The sequence below is a fragment of the Corythoichthys intestinalis genome, chromosome 12, assembly GCF_030265065.1.
Source record: "Corythoichthys intestinalis isolate RoL2023-P3 chromosome 12, ASM3026506v1, whole genome shotgun sequence".
Lineage (NCBI taxonomy): Eukaryota > Metazoa > Chordata > Actinopteri > Syngnathiformes > Syngnathidae > Corythoichthys > Corythoichthys intestinalis.
The window spans coordinates 36,076,885-36,099,269 of NC_080406.1; the positions used below are offsets into that span (position 1 = coordinate 36,076,885).

General features: G+C 39.2%; 1 protein-coding gene across 1 annotated transcript in view; it reads right to left on the minus strand.

Annotated features, from left to right (window-relative positions):
- Positions 1–252: 252 nt before the first annotated feature.
- Positions 253–22,385, minus strand: part of LOC130926679 (neuroligin-4, X-linked-like) — a 61,250-nt gene continuing 39,117 nt past the window's right edge. The window contains exons 9-10 of the mRNA XM_057851741.1: positions 12,863–13,472; positions 253–4,243 (exon numbers count right to left, since the gene is read on the minus strand). Coding sequence (XP_057707724.1) covers positions 3,836–4,243; positions 12,863–13,472 — 1,018 coding nt within the window. The 3' untranslated portion in view covers positions 253–3,835. The remainder of the gene's footprint in view (positions 4,244–12,862; positions 13,473–22,385) is intronic.

A 22,385-nucleotide genomic window follows, 5' to 3' on the forward strand; every position in this document is an offset into this window, starting at 1 on the left:
AATTTATTTACACTTCCCCCTTACTAAAGTTGTGTTACATATATAAATATGACAGAAAGTGTAACGGTGGCAGTCAGATGCCATTGTAATTCTTTTCAGGTCGTTCGTTGTCAGACAGAAGCAGTACGGAACAACGTTACGCTAAAAAAATAAGTTAAAAATATAAAAATGGCTTACCTCTTTGTCCTCTGAAAGACCATGACAACCTAACAAAATGTTTACTGCATATGAAATGTAAGTGGATTCACCGAGCTGGTGTTAAAGTCCGCGCAAGTTGATTCGGTCTTCACATTTTTTCTTCCAGAGTTTTTGGTTTCCGGAAACGTATGGAGAAAACATGCTTCATGTGTCGTAATGTCTAGAGTCGTTTCTACAAGTTCCAAAAAAGCAATGCGTGATCGGCATGTTCGTTTTTGAAAGATTACCGGAGAAAAGTGGCACAAATTACGTTGTTTCTATGCGAGGGCGGGTCTATAATGTCCCACTTCGGCTCTACTTCCGCTTTACGATACGATGTCACTGTCTAAAAATAGCATGCGTGCGGTACGCCATTGTGTGGAATCAAATCAGGGTGACTCACTCATTCATTAGCTGCTAGCTCTGCCACTTCAAATAGATTGGACGTCAACCGTTGTCAATGGCAGCTGATGAGTAAAAAAAAAAAAAACACCCTCCTCCCAATTTCTTTATCGATTAATAAACATCCAATCCATTTGAGTTAAGCAGAGTCTGACCAATTATATTCAATTGCAGTAATTTAGCACTACAAGACAAAAAAAAACTGAATTAGGTTCAAAATGTGTACGAACCTACTGTAGATAAATATTTCTTAATTTTATTTATTTTGAGTAATTGGATGATAATTTAGAGCGGACATCCAAAACTCAACCTCAGGAAATTACAATAAATTTACATAATAATAATAATAATAATAACCCATTTTATTGTAATTGGCCTTTTGGTAAGTCATTTTCTTTATGTTTGTGTATGTATTAATTCCACTTTTTAAATTGAATTACTAAAATAAATGACGCTATCCACAATTTATTTTTTTCTCTATAAGGTTCCCCAAAACCAGAGAAAACATTTACAAGCGAATTTTGAATAACAACATAGAAAAGTTGAACTGCTCATAACTTGTAAAATATTAATATTTTTATTTTTCAAAAATGCAGCAGAAATGTTTTATGCTTTGACACAATCTAGCCATCCACCAAGTCAATTTGGAAAAGATTGACGCTCTTTTAACATTATTTGGATGAAATATTTGTTTTCTTTTTTTTCTGCAAAAGCACTTATTTTGCCATCCACAATTTTACAGTGTTCTGTTTCACGTGAGGGAGTTAAGTAAAACTTCTCATGAGTCAAGGATTCATAAATAGGTTTGGAAAATGTAGGTTTGTATAAAGGGAAAGGACAAAACAAGCTAGTAAAGTGAAAAGCCAAATAAAAAGGATTGGCAAACAGGCAAGGCTTTGGATTTACAACAGCAACGAGACTGGCCCTTTGTCAATTTTAGTGGCAGCTATGAGAACAGCATCACTTTTGCGACATGACGACTTAATATGAATGGACTGGTATTTTATTCTCCAAACGCTTTGAAACGTGACGCGGTGATACAAAGTGACAAAAGAGCCCTTTAGCATTGTGAGTGAAGCCAGCTGGATAACTTCCCAAATGAGAGCACGTCATGATTTACACAAGCCCACGCTCGACTTAAAGAATGACAATTGGTTTCTGAAATGTTCCTCCCGAGGACGCTTGAAATGTTCAAAAGTCGATTTGAGAGTAGTTGATCAAGTTTTGAACAACAAACAGTTGAATTATATATTATTTTTAAGAAAGTGAAAATTATTGAACATTTCATAGAGCACTTTTAGAATATTTGGATTTGGATTTACAGGAAATTATTGCAAGATGTTACAAAATTATTATTGTGTTTTTTTTTTTTTTTTTTTTTTTTTTAGATTAACATCATTTTAAAAATATTTATATACCTGTATATATTTCTGTTATTGAATTTAATTGTAGTTCAGCATCATCATCATCAACGGATTTGCTAAATGGCTGGGGCGAAATCATTCGGTTATGATTCTTGCCCTGTGTGGTGACAATTATTAATAATTAATATATAGTTTTCAAATTACGGAAAGTTACTAGTTGGTTAAAACAACTGATTTATATATAAAAAAAAATTAGAAGGAAATAAAATACAAGATAAATAAATTATTTAAAAAAAAAATAATAAAAAAATAAAAAATGGGCAGTTTTAGTCAATGTACTTTTTTAATGCTTCTTGTCAGACTGCAATCCTTAAATTAAGATAAATGCAAAAATTGGCTGTTAAAACTTATTATCTGCCAAAACAATCATTTTTTTAAGGTCAACAAGTGAGTAGTAGTAAAGGGAAGAAAATAATAATAATAATAATGATAAAATCTATAATATATAAATTAATGAATAACAGCATGGATGGATGTCAAAACTAATTTACTGCCAAAATAATTACCAATATTTTTCATTTATTTCATAAAGTGACTAGTTTGTCAAAAAGGGGTGAAAAATGGCACAAATGAATAAATAAAATGAATAAGACAATAATTTAACAACAACAAAAAAATACAAAAATAAAAAGTGGATGGCTTTAAATTCATCTAAATGCTATCTTTTCATATTAGGTCAAACGCAAAAAACTGCAAGTCAAAACTCTTTACTGCCATTGACGGCGATAGAGCGAACAAGTTTAAATTGCCAGTTTAAATTGAGTGGACATCTACCGCCATCAATGGCAGGCAACGAGTCAATAATAATGCTGTTTTCACATAGAAAGGCCTTTCTCTCACTTTTTTGTCTTTTTCCAAAATAATCCTTCTTGTTTTAAGGTTTCATTTTTGTCATTGAAAGTGTGATGATAACTGTATTACCATTTTAAGAATGTAAAGGAACAACAAGGTAGGGCAAGAGTTGTTAATGCTTGGCTGGTGCTCAATCGTCTTAGCAATGTCGCATTATCTACACAGTTCTCTCTCAGATAAGACGGCGTTTTGAAAATGCCCCAATAGTCTTACCAAGACACAAGTATTCCGAGACGATTACATGAGACTTATTGAAATGATGGTGTCTAGCAAATAAAGCCTTTTTAAATACTAAAGTGGGTGAGAGACAGAACCGGCCTTGCTTCAAGACATCTATACAACAATAGAGTAATATCCGAAATGAAAGTGGTTAAATAAGTCAATGCAAGATCAAGTAAATGCTATAAATCATAATATATCATCTTTCCATTCTATTTACAATAGTTGAACACATAGCTGGTTAGATGGATGTTCCAGTAGAACATCATGGAGGGCTGGTATAGTATATCCCTCTCCAAAAAGTCACCATCTCTTCTTTTTCCTTCAGCTAAAGTTATTTTCTTTGAAATTTAAATTCCCTCTCCCGCTGTTCGATGTTCTCTTCAGCTCAACTTTGATCTCGTTTGTCGAAAAACAGTAAAAGAATGCTACATTCACATTTCACAGGTTGTTCACGTGGACAGCCTTAGTCCCTTTTTCTCTTTCAATGTGTTTTCTTTTTCATTTTCTCAACTTAGACAATCCTTCAAGTCAAGTTGGAAAAATATAAGTTGTTCGTCGTCATAGCCGATGCGCCATTTACAAATCTGTCCACCTTAAATGCTCTTTTTTTTTTGCCTTGCTTATCCATTTTGAACAATCCTGCAGGGTAATTAGTAGAGGTATTTGTGTCCTATCATTGTTTGGTGTCTGTGTGTGTGTGTACATGTGTGTAAGCATGTTGTAATTATGTCCCGCCTGGGGCATGATTCTTGCCGCGGTTATACCCGCGTGGTAGAGTGTGTGTGCGTGGAGATGTGTGTGTGCGGCAAGTGTGTGTTACTATAGGGACTATGGTGCGTGTATCCCTGGTGAGGGTGGCCCATCCGCATCCCAACCACAGAACCGGGCGTCATAGGGGTCATAGGTGTGGCGGGGGTCACCGTGTGCGAGCCCGGCGTGACGGGGAGAGAGCCTGGGGTGAGCGAGGTCATGAGGGGGACGTCGTCGGGAGAACGGCGTAGGGTGAGGGTGTAGTCGGGAGGGCAGGTGAGGCGTACGGTGTCCAGGGTGCTGTAGATGTCCTGCGTGTCCAAGCCGTCCAGAGCGTCCAGCGTGTCCAGAGTGTGATGATGGTGTGCGTTGTTTCTCTCGTCCGCTGACGCCGCGTCAGATTCTAGCTGCTTCACCTGCAATGATCGAACCGAGGGTTAGTCAGAAAAAGGCTTTAGCTAAACCCGAGCAAGAGGTCTTGTGCTGTTGACGAAGCAGCTCGATGAAAACTCGGAGCTTAGAAATAATCTTGGATATCATGATAGCAATCTGTTTTGAAGTGAGTTCAATATAATCTGTCACCACACATATCTCAAATCACCATTTCCCAGTCAACCGAACATAAATACTTAGGGGTGTAATGATACACTGATCTGAATCGATCTTTTAGATATGCTGGGTTTTCTTTTTAAAAGAATGCTTTTCATGAAAATGTCTGAAATATTTCAACAACAAAATTATCAAAAATGGCAAAATTCTTTTTGTGTGGGATCTATTGCTTTTGGTGAAACACAAAATTCATTCATTCTGCTTATCCTCACGAGGGTTGCAGGGTGCTGGAGCCTATCCAAGCTATCTATGGGCAGTAGGCGGGGTACACCCTAAATCGGTTGCCAGCAAATCTCAGGGCATAAGGAGACGAACAACCATTCACGCACAAAGAGGAAACCGGAGAAACCTAAGAGACTGTCTTAAAACAATAAAACAACCAAGGGTGGATCAGTTGATACAAATCACTTTTGTATCCAGAGAAGGGTCATCTGACTCTAATCAGCATATCTTTTTGTGAGCATTGAGGTCCTCATTAGTCATTCCCATTCACACTCGCAAAACCACAGGGTTGGATTGCTCAATTTAGCATCTTGGGTGTTTGCAGGGCAGGGCTGTCTGTTTGCGGAGGACTGTCTAACATTACAGTATTGAGAAAGAACAGCTCTCTCAATCTCTCTGAATATTTAGTTGCTCTGTTTCTTGTATGTATGGAGCTATAATTGTCATATTGCTGATGATGGATGGCTAATGATGCACAACACAAGTCATTTTTTTGCACACAAAAAAAACTGTTTCTTCAATAAGGAAAGTATGTGAAAAAGACAACAAAAGAAACTTTATACTGTACAACGGACAAAGTAATAAAAAAACAAAACAAAACATTTTTTATGTGGTGACAGATGACACTTAGTCCGTTTCCCGGGGCTAGGTGTTGGAGTGTGTTGCCGAAGCAATTTTTCTTTCTGTGCCTTCTTTAAGCCTACATGAGAGTGAGCCAATTCCTTTGCAAGACCCACCAAGAAGTCTACCCGACTCTCTTGCCTTCCAGTGCATGCCCTATACAACACATATGCATTTAGTGCTGCCATGTCAATCATATTGCAGAACACGGCGACTGGCCATTTCTGTGTTCCTCCGTGTTTTTATAAAGCCAATGGAGCCCTTGATTTGCAAATATTCAAGATGCTAATTGCAGCTATCTAGAGTGAAACCCCCCTTCATACCTAGGCAGTGACTCCACAGGAGTGTGTAAGGGGGTTGTCTGCTTGATTGCATGTTTGAGTGGTCTATTGTTTGACAAAGCCAAGTTGTCAGTTTGGTATCGGGGTCATTTTACACGTTTCTGGTGTTTCTTTAAAGCCAAAAAAACCCCCAGGACTTCCAATGTTTTAAATATGTGTATAATATTGTGTTCAATTTCTCGAAGGCCCTTGAATTTAATCCAATCATGGCAGCCTTTGACTAGACTATTTAAAAAAACGTTGGAATTTGTATTCTAATCAGGGGAATATAGTGAATAATTACATCACTGAATTATTTCTTTTTTTTTTTTTTTTTTTTTTTTTAAATCATCCAACTTTGATCACACTGCATTTAGTTGCATAAATTCTGCTCTTATCTCACCCAGCAAGTCACTACAATTAGTCACTCTTTATAGAGGATAAATAATATATGATTGTGAGTTTTATAGACGTCCAATCCATTTTGACGTTCTAATGGACTGCATGTTACTGTCAGTGTCAGTGATTGAGTTAAAGGGTTAAAGTAATGAAACATACAGTAGACGCTAATTAGCATTAACATCAACCACCACCATTTCGTTTGATCCCAGGTCTCATAAATGAATACTTCACAAGCAGCTGGCAGAGACCAGCTTCATGACAACTTTGTCACATGCTAATGGGCACAGGTTCAGCTAAAGTGACATTTTATTCAGAATACCAGCACCTATTTTCCATGATGCTTGTCCTCATTAAGGTGGCAGGTGAATAGTGACCTGCCAGTCACCAGGCATGAATAAATAAACAAACATTCCCACCTACACCAATGTAATGTAAGCACAGAAGAATATGCAAACTCGATTCAATCCACAAACCCCAGAACAAAAAAATTAGGTTGTTTTACTAGTATTTTTGGCCTACAGTCACCATTATGAATAACACAAACATCACATCGATAATAGCTCATTGAAAAAGAGAAACCACTGGATTTTAATTCGTCACACTAGATGGAACAGCAGGGACGATTATAATAGACATTGCATAAAAGCGGATATCCCAAAATTAAGAGCACAAAAGCAGTTGAACAGAACATGTCAGGCGGAAAGGAAATCTGGCATTTAGTACTCAGTGACAGCACGTGATAGCAGACAAACATAACAAATAGTCCACAGATGACTTGAAATGAATACCAAGCGAGGCACCTGGACACAACTCACACATGTGCATGTTCCCAAACACACACACACATCTTTTCTCGCTCCAAGGGCAAGCCATGTTTTGCAGATGTGCTCCAATGGCAGCTGATCCACTTGCAAGAGAGGACCATAAAGATGCTCACGCATTAAACCCGCACATGGCTTTGTTAGTTCTAATCTTAAATAATTATGAAGTTACATGAAAATGATTCTATTATGTGGCCACAGGCTATAGGCAGCACACCCCCACAAAAATCACTACAAGAATTGGATGACGCCTGCGCAAATGAGATGTGAAACGTCTTCTAACACATCTCGAACAGTGCAGCTACGATCGATTTAATGCCCTGGGATTGAAGTGACCTGGATTAATGAGAATATTCGCAGGCATACCTGGAGCTAGCAGGTGCCCAAACCTATTTCTTGAGGGAAAAGACTTGGAGAACATATATGCAAACAACTCTATTAGTTGCTTCTGCATTTATGATGTCTTTAAACTAGTGTTCGTAATACTTGGTCTCCAGACATTTTGAGGGCCTTCGTTTGGTCTCAGCCTTAATCTTGTCTCGGTCTCTGACTGGCAATCATTTAAAAAAAAAAAAAAGATTTTTATAGTCTTGGTCTCGATTTTTCTCGGTCTTGTCTCAGTATTGAACTGTCAAAAGTATTGGTCTTGGATCATATAAATACTACTGCCAACACCAATTTCTTTTTATGGAACATTTTGAATTTCCTCAATCTAAAGCCCGTTTCAGACGTGCTCTTAAGTCTCATAATGTTCCGTTATTTACCCGGTACACGCTGAAGGGAAATAGCATTTTTTGCTAACATGTTAAACAATAATCACAGACATGCCTGTTTCCATTGTTTAAGTACATAATAAAACAAAGATATTAAAACCACAGTGTAACCAACAATAAAATACATCTAAAATACGAGCTCATGAGAAAGAACGTGCGGGCAGTACGAAAGAGCCCCTGGATGCAAGAAATGAGCAAATGAGTGGTAAGAAAACTGCCAGCCCGGCATACGCGGAGTTTAAAGGGAGGCAGGGGGGGGCCAGGCCTCCCCTGGTGGCCGGAAAGTGTCATTGCATGTAATTGAATTTCCTATAAATGATTTTAAAATGAAGAGTTTTCCGTTAAAATATTGTCTATAAAAGTTGTAAAGCATTAAAACAAACAACAAAAATGAATGAAATAAACAAAAAATATATTTTTATAAATAGGTCAAAATTATTCTTAGAACAGATCATGTGACTAGCACCTTAGACGGTCATTTGCTTTGCTTAGCCAAAACCACCCGAGGACCGAAGAGGCAAGATTGATGTACAATACGTAATTTTTTCAAACCTAAGCTTACAATAGCGACAACAACTACTGAGCGAGAACCAAGGATTGAAAATGTGGACCATGAAACGCCAGAGAGCACCGCCAAAATGGTGAGCGGAGTTTCAATTTGCCCCACTAAAGATGCTAATTGTACAACAGAGCCACCACCGGTGTCTAGCCAATGTAGGTCAAAAATGGTATCCCGTGACCGCGGGAGCACACACACACGCACATTAGTTGAGTTATATTGACTTAAACAATTAAATGAAGCCAAAAGAACCACAGTTATAGATTGTAAACATCGACGTGTATTAAACTGGAGAAACTCCAAACAGGACTTGATTACAGTATTAACAGTTACAGGTCATCCTACGAGTAAAGCTGTAAAACATTGCCTTTTTTACGTTCAGTAGATATGTTACGTTACACAACAGGAAAAAAAGTGTTGTTTTTTTTTTTTTGTTTTTTAACAATGGGCCATGTTTTAAAACCTTGTAGATAACTACATCATCAAAACACGGAAATCAAACAAATCAGTGAAGCGAAGTGACACTGCCCAGGGGATACAGTTTTTGACGGGGGTAACTACATTGGCATGACACCGGTGGGTTACCATATTCAATGGATAACAATCTTGCCGAAAAGTATAGCTGTACTAAGCAGCCTGATTTAGAATTTCCCTCAGGAAACAAAAAAAAAACGCTCATTTTCAACTTATTACTATAAATATTCTTGTAAGTTAATTTTACTGCTTACACTGCGTTTCATGGTCATCAATAGGTTGTGCCCCCCCTGCCCCATAAGTCAAACTCCGCCCATGTAGCCCGGTGACGATGATTCATAGCAGTGACGATAAGGCAGCCGTCATCATTGCGACAGCAACTACAGACTGACGACCATGCAGAAAGTTGGAACAACCGCATCATCAGCTATTCTGGAGACCGATAACAACAGACATTTGAGGAACATCTGATAACTGATGAACACAACATTCTAGGCTGACGTTGCACACTTTTTTGGCTGACGCACTCCCGTCGCCCCGAGAACAATGACCAAAAACTCACTTTTCCAAACCAAGACCTTCGTCATACGATGCCCAGCCTTCCAGCCCCCTTTAAAAAACTGAACAATTTCCCTGGACGTCGTCACTTCTCTAGATGCTGCCAGAATGGGACCCTGAGCCCCTTTTCCCCCCTCTGTTGCCTGCCGTTTTCCGCTATGTTCTTGGTATTCTTTCACTCGACTTGGAATAATTGTCAATGTTTTGAAAAGTCGCTGTTAGAGCATTCCTTAGATGATCATCTATTAAATTGGTTTTCTTGCAATCAGGCAGTGGTTACAACAGCATGAACGCGTGGCGTTTGGCTAAGACAGGGGTGGGCAAACCGGTCCTCAAGGGCCGCAGTGGGCCCGGGAAAACAAGAAGCATATGACTGCAATCAACTGATTGCACTTGTAAGACACTAGATTGGTGAAAAAGCGTCCTCTTGATGGGTTGCAACGAAAACTCACACCCACTGCGACCCTTTGTGGAATAGTTTGCCCACCCCTGGGCTAAGAGGTCAGTCGCCAATTGCACTCATGTGTGAACGCAATGTGCCAGCTCAGTCGACTGAAACATTAGACAGAACTCGATCAGTTTGTGACCAAGACGCAATTTTGCTAGATTAACGAGCATTATGTCTGAATGCAGCAAGTAATGTTCCGCTGCAGAGCACAGAGTTTGCTGATGTACGTAGCTATCACATGATTGCACTATATTTTCTATTTTTATTCACTAAAAGACGGAATTACAACATTTGACAAGCAGTAAACATGGAACTATTAACTATACCCCATATAGTTAGCATATTAGTTCCAACGAATGTTTGCCAATCTTAGGGTTTAGGAAGAGACTGTAAACCCATGAATGGGATGACGCGGAACAGTACAAGTGCTCATTGCATATTCTCTTCATTTTTTTTTTTTTTTTTTTAGATAAACATTGTGATTAACTCATTTGCTCCCAAAAAAGTATGAATATGCTCTATTTTTAATTGTTTCAGTGTTCAGTGTTTTAAGTTTTTTTTTTTTTTCACAAGACATCTCTGGGTTCTGATTCAACCTAGCTCCAAAGCACAATGCTGAAAATCCATTTTAAAGCAATAAAACTGGCCACTGGAGGGCAGTAGCGCATTTGGTAAGACCCGCAACCCGATTCAACGGAACGAACGGCCGGGCCGCATGGCCGGGGCGCTGGCGGAAAACGACCGAATGGACGTCCAGGATGCCAGGCGGCGGATGACCGAGCAGAACAACCGGGTGGACGCCCGAGATGCCAGGCGTTGGACGACCGAGCAGAATGACCAGGACCACCAGTGCAGCGGACGATGCTGTTGAGTCCGTGCTGCTCGCCGAGCAGAGCCCGCGCCGCCGTGCTCGGCCGCTCGTGTCCCCCTCACCCTCAAGTGTCCTGCACGAAAACACGGACGGCCAAACCAGTTCCCCCCCAGGAACACAAGTTCCCCAGGCGAACTCTACTACGAGGCAGTGGTCACCACAAAAGAAAGACCAAAAAAAAAATCCATCTTAATGAGACAGGCGGCGATGAGGGAAAAGTTTAACCGGCTGTCGCGGCCACAACAGCGTCATCTCTCAGTTAGTTATGTGTAAATAAATTGTTACTTTGCTATCAAAAGCTCTATTTGTCTTGTCTTGTTGTTTATGTTATTTTGTAAAAGAAAAACATTATTCAGATGTTTGGGATGCAACTAAAGCAAAAAATAGCTGTGTTAAAGTCAAAGTTATGTTTGAAATGTATGCTTTCACAAAAAGTTCTGTTTTATTCATCAGAAATTGGAAAATTGCTCAAGCTAAGTTATTTTCTAATGCTGATTTCTAAAGAATGGAAAAAGATATGAACTAACTTTTCTTCCTGCTGAAAGAAGAGAAGCTAATCTTTCTTTTGGTGGGTTCCATGTTAATATAGCAATCGAACAGAATTTTCTGTGGGCCTTGCAAAATCAGTCAAAATCCAGTAAAACGGCCGGGAGCGAAGGGGGTTGCACCGGTGAAAATGGCTGGGAGTGAATGAGTTAGTTCAACAATCCAAAGACCAAACAATCTGGGTAGATGGTGGATCACATCACATGGTAATTTTCATAGTTCATTGTTTTTCATAATTATACTCAGGGGTGAAAGTGGCTAGAATTTCTTGCCGGAACTCCCCGACGTGAAGGTCGCCACGGAGCCAGAAATTGTATTTTTATTTATTTATTTTTTCTTTCATTTTTTGGGGGGGGCGGGGGGTGTCAAACCTCTTGAACTACTGAAATGCAAAGAAAACTGTTTTAGCAGTTATTTTTATAACACATATAAAAACTAAAACTGATTTTCATTCACAATTGTATTTTTTCAATTATTTGCAAAATGAAAGTTAACAAAAACAGCAATATTCACAACCTCCATCTCCTAATTTTTATTTTCCCTCTTTTCCTCATGAACTAAATGCCAAATCTCAATTTTAACATAGGATGTATATTAAAATTGAAGTTAATGTGAACATTGACTTTTTTTTTTAATAATTAAGATATAAGTAACATACATTCAGAAAAATAAGTTCAAATAACTAATATTATGTAGAGGTAAATGGAATATATTTTGAAGAGGGCGCAAACATTGATTTTTCTACATCATAAGGAAATGAGTAAGTAGCCTAACATAAATGACCAAATATAAGTCCAAAGTGCACATTGAAAGCTAAGATGTTCTGAACCTACCTATCGGAGCAAATAAAACTAAATATGATAAATAAGCCTCCTCAGCTCTTTCCTTGCTTTTAAAGATTTGATCCATTTTATGTTGCATTGCCCTTTTTTGTCGCGTCAATTAAACAACCTTTTTTTTTTTTGCTGTTCCAGAAAACATGCACATTTGAACCAATCAGAGCTAACTATCTCTTCTGATCACATGTCAGTATGTCAGCCAATTGAACGGATAAATGAGTCCAGGCGTTTTGCTTTGCTGCGTGTATTCACACATTGACGTGACTCATCATCGTCAGACTCCGATAACTGCAGCCGCTGGGGAAACCTCCACGACGTCCATGGAATAAAATAAATAATAAATATTGGTGGAAACAGATTACGCTACATAAGCACTTTATTATGCTTGCTGTTACCACTTGTGTATGTAAATCTGATGTTGGTAGATTGTTTTCTTCTTGGAGATGAAATGCATGTGTGGCAGCTCAGCATTTTTTTTTTTACATAACATTTTGACAATTGCCGTCATATTTTTGGAATCAAAGCACCGTGTACCGGTACAGCATTCCGGCTCGGAAGCTTATACCGGAACTGCGTTCCTGCCCTGAAACTTATACCGGAACTGCATTCCTGACCGTTCTGGCCCACTTTCACCCCTGGTTATACTATGCCTGAAAGCAGCCCAAGTCTAACATTCTTTTTAGTAAGTTGAGGTATAGAGCTTTATGTTAGTCCTTTTCAGAACAATGTTGCTTGAGTTCTACCTTGAGCGAGTGTATCCAACCCTGTACCACTTTAAATTTGGCCTACTTCCTCGTTCGCTTCCTGACTGGCTTTCATTGTGTTTCCCATGACAACCATGACATCAGTGTCTGGGGCATCTTGAGTGTTGACAAAGAATTATGATGGAAACGCCAGCCAAGATCAAGGTTAAACCATTCCAATGAACATAAACGCAAACTTGTCATGTGGTGTTAAAAACCGCTGACTCACCTGTAACGACATGAGTCCTTCACCCTGAAGGTGAGCGGCTACATCCGCAGCCGTGATATCTCGCCGCGGGGGAGGGAGCGGCCGGGGCCGTCGGTGCTCCAGCCGCCTCTTGTCTTTCTTGTAGAGTAGGGCGGCAAACGCCAAGATGTTCAGAAACAACAGCGACGCTCCCACCGCGATGGTCACCGAGAGTTCCGTCGAATAGTCCTCGTTCGGGACGTGGACGCCATTTTCACCTCCGCCCTGTCCTAGAGCCGACTCTGGTGGCTGTGGTGTACCTCCTTGAGAACCCGGGTGCCGGGTGCTACTGGGAGGCCAGCCCTTGGAGATGCGCTTGGTGTATGAGAACGGAGTGTCGTCCTGTGGAGACGGGCTATGCGTAATGGATGACACAGACTGGAGTAGCTCGTTGACGTGATGCAAGTGAGGAACCAGCTGAAGCCAAAAGGAGATTTTGGTAGCTCGATAGTGGTCTCTGACACGGGGCTTCAGGCCGATGTGGAGGTAGAGTTGCTCCTTTGGGGTGTACTTGGACCAGGCAACCTCCTCAAAGCGGTTTGGTTTTGTGTGGATGAACTTGGTGTCCTGGGGAACAGGCTGGTTGGGGTCCCTGGAAAGACAGACGTTCAAATTTAACACTTTGTAGGGCAGTCATTAAATTCAAAGGCTGCCATTGACGGTTGTAGAAATCCATACAGAATCCATTTTGAGAGGGGGGCGTGTCTGGTAGCAAATGATAGCATGAAACATGAGCAATAACAGTCAATCATCCCAGTTTATAGGAATTGGACGTCTGTTGTTCAATGACAGGCAATGTGTTAGTAGTAAATTGTCTCTTTTTTATTTTTAAACTTTTTTTATTTTTTATTTTTTTTACATTGTATTTAATTAAAAAAGGGGGGGCAGTAAATATTCTCTTATTTATTTTAATTTAATTAAAAATAGTTTAAATAATGAAAGATAAAACGACAACTATTCTCTTCATTTAAAATGTTTTTATAATTATCCATCCATCTATCCATCCATCCATCCATCCAACCATCCATCCATCATCAGCTTTAACAGGGAAGCCCAGACCTTCTTCCCAGCCACTTCAACCAGCTCCTCCGGCAGGATCCCTAGACGTTCCCAGGTCAGCCGAGACACAGAGCGTGTCCTGAGTCGTCCCCGGGGCTGCCCGCTAGTGGGACATGCCTGGAACACCTCTCCAGGGAGGCGTCCAGGATGCATCCGAACCAGATGCCTGAGCCACCTCAGCTAGCTCCTCTCAACGCGGAGGAGTAGCAGCTCGACGCCGAGTCCCTCCCGGATGACCGAGCTTCTCACCCTATCTTTAAGGGAGAGCCCGGACACCCTGCGGAGGTAACTCATTTTGGCCGCTCGTATCAGGGACCTTGTTCTTTAGGTCACGACCCACAGCTCGTGATCATAGGTTAGGGTAGATTGACTGGTAAATGGAGAGCTTCACCTTTCGGTTCAGCTCCTTCTTCACCACTACGGACTGGTGCAGAGTCCGCATTACTGCAGATGCTGCACTGATCCGCCTGTCAATCTCCCGTTCCCTCCTACCCTCACTCATGGACAAGACTCCAAGATACTTGAACTCCTCCACTTGGAGCAGGAACTCCTCCCCGACCCGGAGAGGGCACTCCACCCTTTTCCGACTGAGAATGATGGTCTCGGATTTGGAGGTGCTGATTTTCATCCCAACTGTTTGACACTCGACTGCGAACCGGTCCAGTGTTTTTTTAATTAATAGGAACAAAAAGGGGATTTTTAAAAATGTTATTAATGCTTTTTTATTAATTCACATTAATATTAATGCAACTTCAAAGTGCTATTGGGGGCCATAACCATTTTTCTGTTTATTCATTTTAATTATTCATAACTTACATATACATTTAAATACAGATTAATTAAGACTGGGCAATATGCCCTAAAATGTAATATCAGATTTTTCTTGCATTTTTATCCTTCCACCTACTTTAAATAAGGTTACAATAAGAACAAAAGACAGAGAAACAAAAGAAAAAACACTGTTAAACAACAATAACAATTTAAATTAAGGGCAAAACATCTGTTTTAAATATATTTTTCTCTTCCCCCTATTTGTGCTGTCGGCCTCGAAATACAACATGGCACCCGCGGGTTATTAAAAGTATTAAAAAAGCATTGAATTTAGTTTTCCATGATTAAAGGTATTAAAAGTATTAAATTAGCTGTTCTAAGTCTGGAATTTTTTCACCGTGGTCTTAATTTTCAAGAACATCTCAGTGCACCCTAAATTATATCCGTGAATTTTTTTTTTTTAATCCATAACGAAGATGATGCATAGAATTTTTACGATGCACTGCACTACAAATCGAAATGCAACTTGTGCGTGCCAAACCACCACAACCAGCAAAACGGAGAATCCACCCACCTCTGCATCGGGAATGCGTCCGTTTGTCGGTGGAACGAAAACCCTGCAGGCAGAAGTATTGTGGATTCTGAACACCAAAACAGACCACCATTCATATACTTCAAATGAGTCCATTGGTGATCTGTTTCACAATGTTGGTCATATTGCGTTTTGTTCCAGAGGGAGCGTTCCTGATGTCGTAACTGTCTTTTGTAACGAATTTTCAGTTGGCAGAAAAAAAAAAAAAAACGCACATTTTCTTAATGTTTAAATAGTCTACATATTTTTATGATCATTATAAATGCATTTACACAATGAAATAACACTGGAAAAGTTAGTTAAACATAATGTTGGTCAAATCGTGTTTTTTTCCAGAGGGAGCATTCCCGACTTCGTAACTGCAGCCAATTTAAGCTCATTAAGACTTTAAGATAGAGGTAAAACAGGGCCTAAAAATCCAGCCTAACCCGAACTGGTGCGCGGGTATTAAAGCCCGACCCACGTTTTATGTGATAAGATTTGTGACGATGTCTGCATAAAAGCCTGTCTTTTGTAACGAAGTTGGCAGAAAAAAACCCGCACATTTTCTTAATGTTTAAATAGACTACATATTTTTATGATTATTATAAATTTATTTACACAACGAAATAACGCTGGAAACGTTTGTTAAATATAAATAAACAGATGCGGTTTTGCGGACTCGCAGAGGGGAAGATTAAAAAGGGCGTATAGGCACGCTCTGGCTCTGCAATTACCATACAGCGCCTTCTTTTTTTATCCAAATTATTTATTTTATAACAAGTATTCTTTAGTTTATCATTCATACATCGTTAATATATAGTTATTTCAAAAAGTTAGCGAGAAAGAACCCTGGCCCGGCCCGATGTAATAATTGACATTTTAATTTTGGTCCTGTTTTCAGTTTAATTTAGCTGTTTCCAGCTTGCTATGTTTATAATTGCGATGTTTGTTTACCACTTTTCCTCTTACTGCGAAGAGGGAGGAAGTTACATCGGCCGCCGCTATGATATTTAAGTCATCAGCCATCTGCTGTGACCCGGGAATTTAACGCCTGCTTTCACGCACACTGCTTCCCATGTCAGTCGACACGGAAAATTGTTTTCACACACAACTGCTGCACGGTTAAGTCCCGCGATATTCCCGTTGTTTTAGAGTATGTGATAGGGGCTCAAGTTACATCCAGATACTTTAGGTTGCAGTTTATGGGTCATGCGAAGGCAGTGGACCTGCTTAAACATTTCGGTTTGCCTTTCGAATGAATGTGAATTTCGCCGTTTTAATTCAAGAGTTAGCCATGTTCACTGGGGTCCTGGCAGGTGCACTAGCGGCTAGCCTGTTACAGATGGTGGCTGGTCTGAGTCCTGTCCTCCTCCTCTTTTTGTCCATAATTATTGTGTGCGTGTGTGTGTTTAAAAAAATTCTGACAGACTTTATAATGTTACTTTAAATGTGTTTTAATTGTATCTTCAATATATGTGCATTCTTTTGTCAAACACACTTAGTAATTGAGGTTAAATTTGATGTTCAGTGATTTATTTAATATGATTCAATATGATCTAAATAATGGGTGCAAGAAAAGTCCTAATTTTCAGTTGAAATGGCATTAAAAAAAAGTCTTAAAAGTCTTAAATTTAGATTTATCAATTTTGGGGGACCCTGTACAAATTAATAACTGCACATAGCAACACTTTCTCATGGAATAATCTGTTGAATAATTGATGGCTAGGTTTCCTTTTTGGCAAAAAAAAAACAAACAAACAAAAAAAAAAAACCCCACACACACAAAACACACTTACTGTGGCCAAACTCCAACTATATATACACCAATTGTTAATATTGTGTACCAAATGTTAATAGTGTCCTACACGACCCAAAATGTCATGTCCACATATGTGTATATCATGTCTTTATGTGGTGAAGTTAATTAAATTACCCAAAATAGCCATTTTCCCTATAAGCAACAATTTGCTAAACTAGTATCTGGAGTATGTTGTTTTTCTATTATGGAATAAGGGAAATGAAATAAAATTGGAAGCAATGATATTGCCGCCCAGCATATTAAAAAAAAAAAGACCTGATATGGTGTTGCAAAACGAAGGTCATTAGCCAATTGTCTATTCGAAGACGACGCCAATGATGACTCGCGCAAAGCATAGGAGGCGGCAGGCTCGTTGGACAAGACTAGTTGCAATGCCTCATGTAATTACATGACAAACCGTTGCACTGCATCTGCTTGTTTGACTTTGAAAAAGCCTCAGAGAGTGTCATTCTGGTCCTGTCCTTTAATATTACAGCTTTTCACTAAGGACAGACGACATTATCAAACAGCTCAATATTGCTTTTCCATGCACGCTTCAGCTCAACTGGAACATTTCCAGGCAGAGGAGTTTGGAAAATGCCAGTTCTGTGAAAGGTCTCCAGATAACATTGACAGGGATTGGCAGAGATTGTAAATGAAAATGTGGCCTTAATTTCTTTATACCTAGATAGATAAAGGTTTGAAGGTTTTAAAAAAAAAATCAATGACAAAGATGTCAGAGTAGACAGACTGTGTAGTCTTGAATAGTGATTCCAAACGGACAGACAATCATCCACATTCAACAGTCACATCCAATACAAGCACAATCACCAGTCAAATATACATTCAAGTTTTTTCACATCAGGAAATTTCAGGGGAGCCGCCTAGGATTTTTACTGGCACCCTCTCAGGACTTTCTCAAATCATGTACAATCAATAGCGAAAACGTACATCTTTTCAGTCAGTAATCAAGTAACACAAGACAAAACAACGATCGTACTCCAAATCATGTTTCCCGCAGAAAACGCCTCGATGTGATTCTACAAGCACGTCATTGATTTTGTTGTTGTATGTATACCTCGAGTCTTACTAGCATTTCAGATACAACTTGCTTCAAGGTCCCTCTATGTGAATATTGCTGTCCCTCCAGGCGGTGGCTAGGGACAAACAAATTCTTATTATATTTGTCAATACTTCCACTGCTATGCTGCACTATTTCTTGGAACATGGGCCCGAAATGCCATTTTTCTCTTGTTCCACACCCACCCCCCTTATGACCAAATTAAATCTCCAATAAAACAATTAAAACGGATGAACGAATGAATCAAATTCTATTGTATTAATGTGGGAAAATTCCGCTCGACATAAGACCATTTCGACTTACAAACCAGGTCCTGGAATGAATTAAATTCATATGTAGAGGTACCACTGTATTTCAAATATGAATTATCATTCGTGGAGTGTCTCCAACTTTATGTACCCTATGGGGCACTGCTTGTAAAGTTGCTCATGCTGAAAGTAGCAGCAACATTTTAGCCTATATTAGAGTCGCTCTTTTTTTTTTTTTTTTTTTTTTTTTGCATATTTACAACAATATTTGTCAACTTAAATAACTTAATAATATTAAATGTTACATGTACTGTATATGAGTCAAATTGTAAATATTAAAATCAAAATCAAAATGTAAAATCTTAGTTTTAAAGCTAACATTTAGATGGTATTATTTTAAGGATGAGCTGCTTAACAAATGGTGCCTCATAGGACACAACCCTGTTACTATAACCTTACCAAAAAGAATAGGTAGAGTAAATGTATGTTCTCGCTTGTGTTTTTCATATTTTGATAAATTGTTAGCCTTGATTGAATGTCTCACTAAACCTCATACAACCCTGTTATGTATAGGATCTGAATATGTTTTTATTTGAAATGATCTTTACTGTATTATCTCCTCTTGATCAGCTTTAACAGCAGTGTAGTCACTAACGCGTCACCTAGGCTAGGTTCATACCGCAGGTCTTAATGCACAATTCCGATTTTTTGTCATGTTTTTTTTTTTTTTGCGTGCCCGTTCAGACTGCTTTTGTCCATTGAGTCCGTTCAAGTATCACGCATGCGCACTAATTCGCAGTCCAAGACGCGCTGAGCAACTGAGTTGCGCAGGAGCATCAAAACAAATGACTACACATGACGCACACACACACACACACACACACACACACACATACGGACAGTTTGCCCCGACTCCCAGCTGTGTAAGCAATCTTGAAATATTGCTCATTTGGAGCAGAGAAAAACAACCATTCTCAGGCTTATCCTTAACCCATTTTATTTTTTTATGACTGTTGTTAAGCCCGTTCCTTCCCACAAAGCTGTGTTCAAACAAGGAGTTAACGCTAGTGCACAGCTGCACGGCTACCATAGCGCCCTGTCTCTCTCGCTCTTTTCTGACGTAATTGTTGCATGAATTCCAATTTCAGAGACTTGACAGTTCAGACCGTCACCACATTCTGGAAAAATGTGGCCCAGATCGGATTTAAACGACGTACGAAAGTGACCCTGTTTGGATTTTATATGGTCCACTTCTATGCGACTTGTCACGTTAAGACTGTCAAGTTAATGCTTTACTCGAGTCGGAAAAACATGAAAAAATCGGATTCATGCATTAAGACATTCGGTATGAACCTAGCCTAAGTAACATGTTACTGTAATCTGATTACTTTCTTCAGTAACGAGTAATTTAATGCGTTCATTTTTCCAAACCAGTAATCTGATTAAAGTTAGTTTCCTTAGTGTCTGTGTGTTACTATTTTTTCAATGCCTCGTAATGTTTGTGGAATGAGGAATATTGTAGTCGTGTACGGAGAGTATTTTGAATATAAAATTCTAGAAAGGTGTTTGCTATGTGTACATTTCCATGGTAATCGCTCACAGTTTCTTCCTGTTTTGGTCTCAAGTCACACGCGCTAAGTGTTTTGGGACTGAGAAAGGCGTGTGCCAACGCGGGTGCACAGTCGAGCCGAGTGCATCCACCTAATGAGATGTGAGATGGCATGTTGATCTGTGTACGTCCATGAATGAACATACTAGTATTTTGCCTTCATTCTGGAGGGTTCCAGTGATAAGTTGGACCCCATACATGCACGGCCGTTTTGTAGCTTTGCCGTTGCAATGCCGGGTAGTCATCGGTCCAAACTGGCAAACATTGTTTACATCAGTCGTGTTGCACATTTATGCCATGAGGTTACGTGTTCATTTAGCATCTTTGGGATGTGTTGTAAATCCAATTAAGTGTAAAGTGATTAGTTGCCACACCATTTTGTTGCCAAATTGACCGTGTGTGTGTCCGACGTACTTCGGGTGTTGCGCGCGAATCCGCGCCCGCCCCCACTTTTATGTTTATTGCACTGTGCAATTCATTGGTGAGTTGTTGATTATTGTGCAGTAAATTTGCATTGTTTTACATTGGTACTGATATGCTGTCAACCCCTAAACTCTAACCCAAAGATCAGAATTTTGACATTTGGCTTAATCTTCGAGTTAGCTGGGGTTTAATTAGGCGGTGGAGTTGATTTCAACAAATTCAATGCAGTTTGTCAGTTATTTGTTAGTTTCAGGGCTCCGGAGTGGTCAAGCTAGCACGAGTCAGTGGTGGTTGGGATCAACTCCATCGACTAATTAAACTCTTCCCCTTTAAATTCAATGATCAGAAAGTCAATTACACGAGATGACATTTTTCTGTTGTCATTCTTATGTTGAGGCGGCAAAAGGAGAAAATTTGGTAAATTGTAACTGATTAATTACGTTTAATGTAACTGTTACTTTGACATTGAAGTAATCAATAAAGTAACTAGATTACATTTTTAGGTGTAGTCAATAATCAGTAACAAAATTACTTTTTTTAAGTAATCTGTGACAACACTTTAAAAGCTAGCTAAAGAGCTAGCTAATCCTGAGAAAAAGCAGTACAGATTTGCAACCCTCTAACTCTGACTATGCGGAGTCTATGATACAGTATTTACAGTACACAATTTTACCATTGAACTGTAAAATGAGCTAATCAAGCATTTGAAAATCAGAAAAGTGAAGGCTTATTTTCCGAGAAATTTGAAGCCAAAATGTCTTCGAATTCTAGAGCAACTCATATAACTGCAGACGGTTTAGTTCGACGCAATGTTGTTCTAATTTCGGATGTTCTGACGCAGGGCTGTGATTTAGCTGAGGGCCCCCTTTGCAACATTCTTTGGAAGAGTGCAAGGGGTCTCAATGGAGAGAGCCTCCACTGGATTAATTACTGGGACCGACACAGTCAAAGCGCTGAAACAGGGTCCGTCCTCAACAATTCCTTTTATCAGGAAGGCGTTGTTGGAGCAAAGAACAAAAAGTCCTCTTATCAGGCCAAGCTGTCACGTTTTTAACGTTTTCATGTGGAGTATTTCTCTCAATTTTCCCTGGCCTCTAATATAGTACATTCTCTTAGAGTTTATTACATTGAAGCATTTTTCATCAACTGGCAGTTGATTTTCATATGATATTCCAAACAAGGCAGGAATAACACCGTCTCTTTCTTCTTTTACTTCATCATTTCGGCTTTCATCAATGAAATCCTTAAGTGGTTTGAAGGCATCTCAGATTCCCTTAGTGGCGGTCTAAGGGAAAGCTCGAGATGCTGTCGTGACAGTGGATTTAAATCACTTCACACTTTTCAAGTCGTTTGTTTCCTTTCCAGATGACATTAAGTTCTAGTTTATGGAGCCTGACGAGCAAAAGGAGATGACGGTAACATATTTTGGTGGCTCGATGGTACAATTTGGAGTTCACTTAAAACTTTCTGAGGGAAAAAAAAATAACATTAACTTATCATTTCCCGAATACATAAGCATGATTATTGTAAAATTAAAAGTGTTGTATATTTTTTAGTCTGCCATGTGCTTTGATATTTAACAAATGAAAGGGTAAAAAGCAGTTGCTGTTATTGCTTTAGAGTGCCTCGTTGTCAGCCTTGAGTGCATACAGTACGTCATGGTGGGATGGCCTAGTGTGATGAAACCCTCTCCGTTAAAATTAATTGAACTTCTATCACCGTCAGTGGCTCTGAAATATGAATATTCCCTGCCAGCCCTTACAAGTTCAAATGTATTAGACGTCTATTGCTGTCAATGGCAGTGAATGAGTTTTAGTATGAAATTTTGGCATTTAATTTAACATAAAAAGTTAATAATAACAAGCCTGGCCACCCATTTTATTTTTAATTCAAATTTATTGTTATACTATATTATTTTTATTTTAAAAAATGTGAGTGTGCC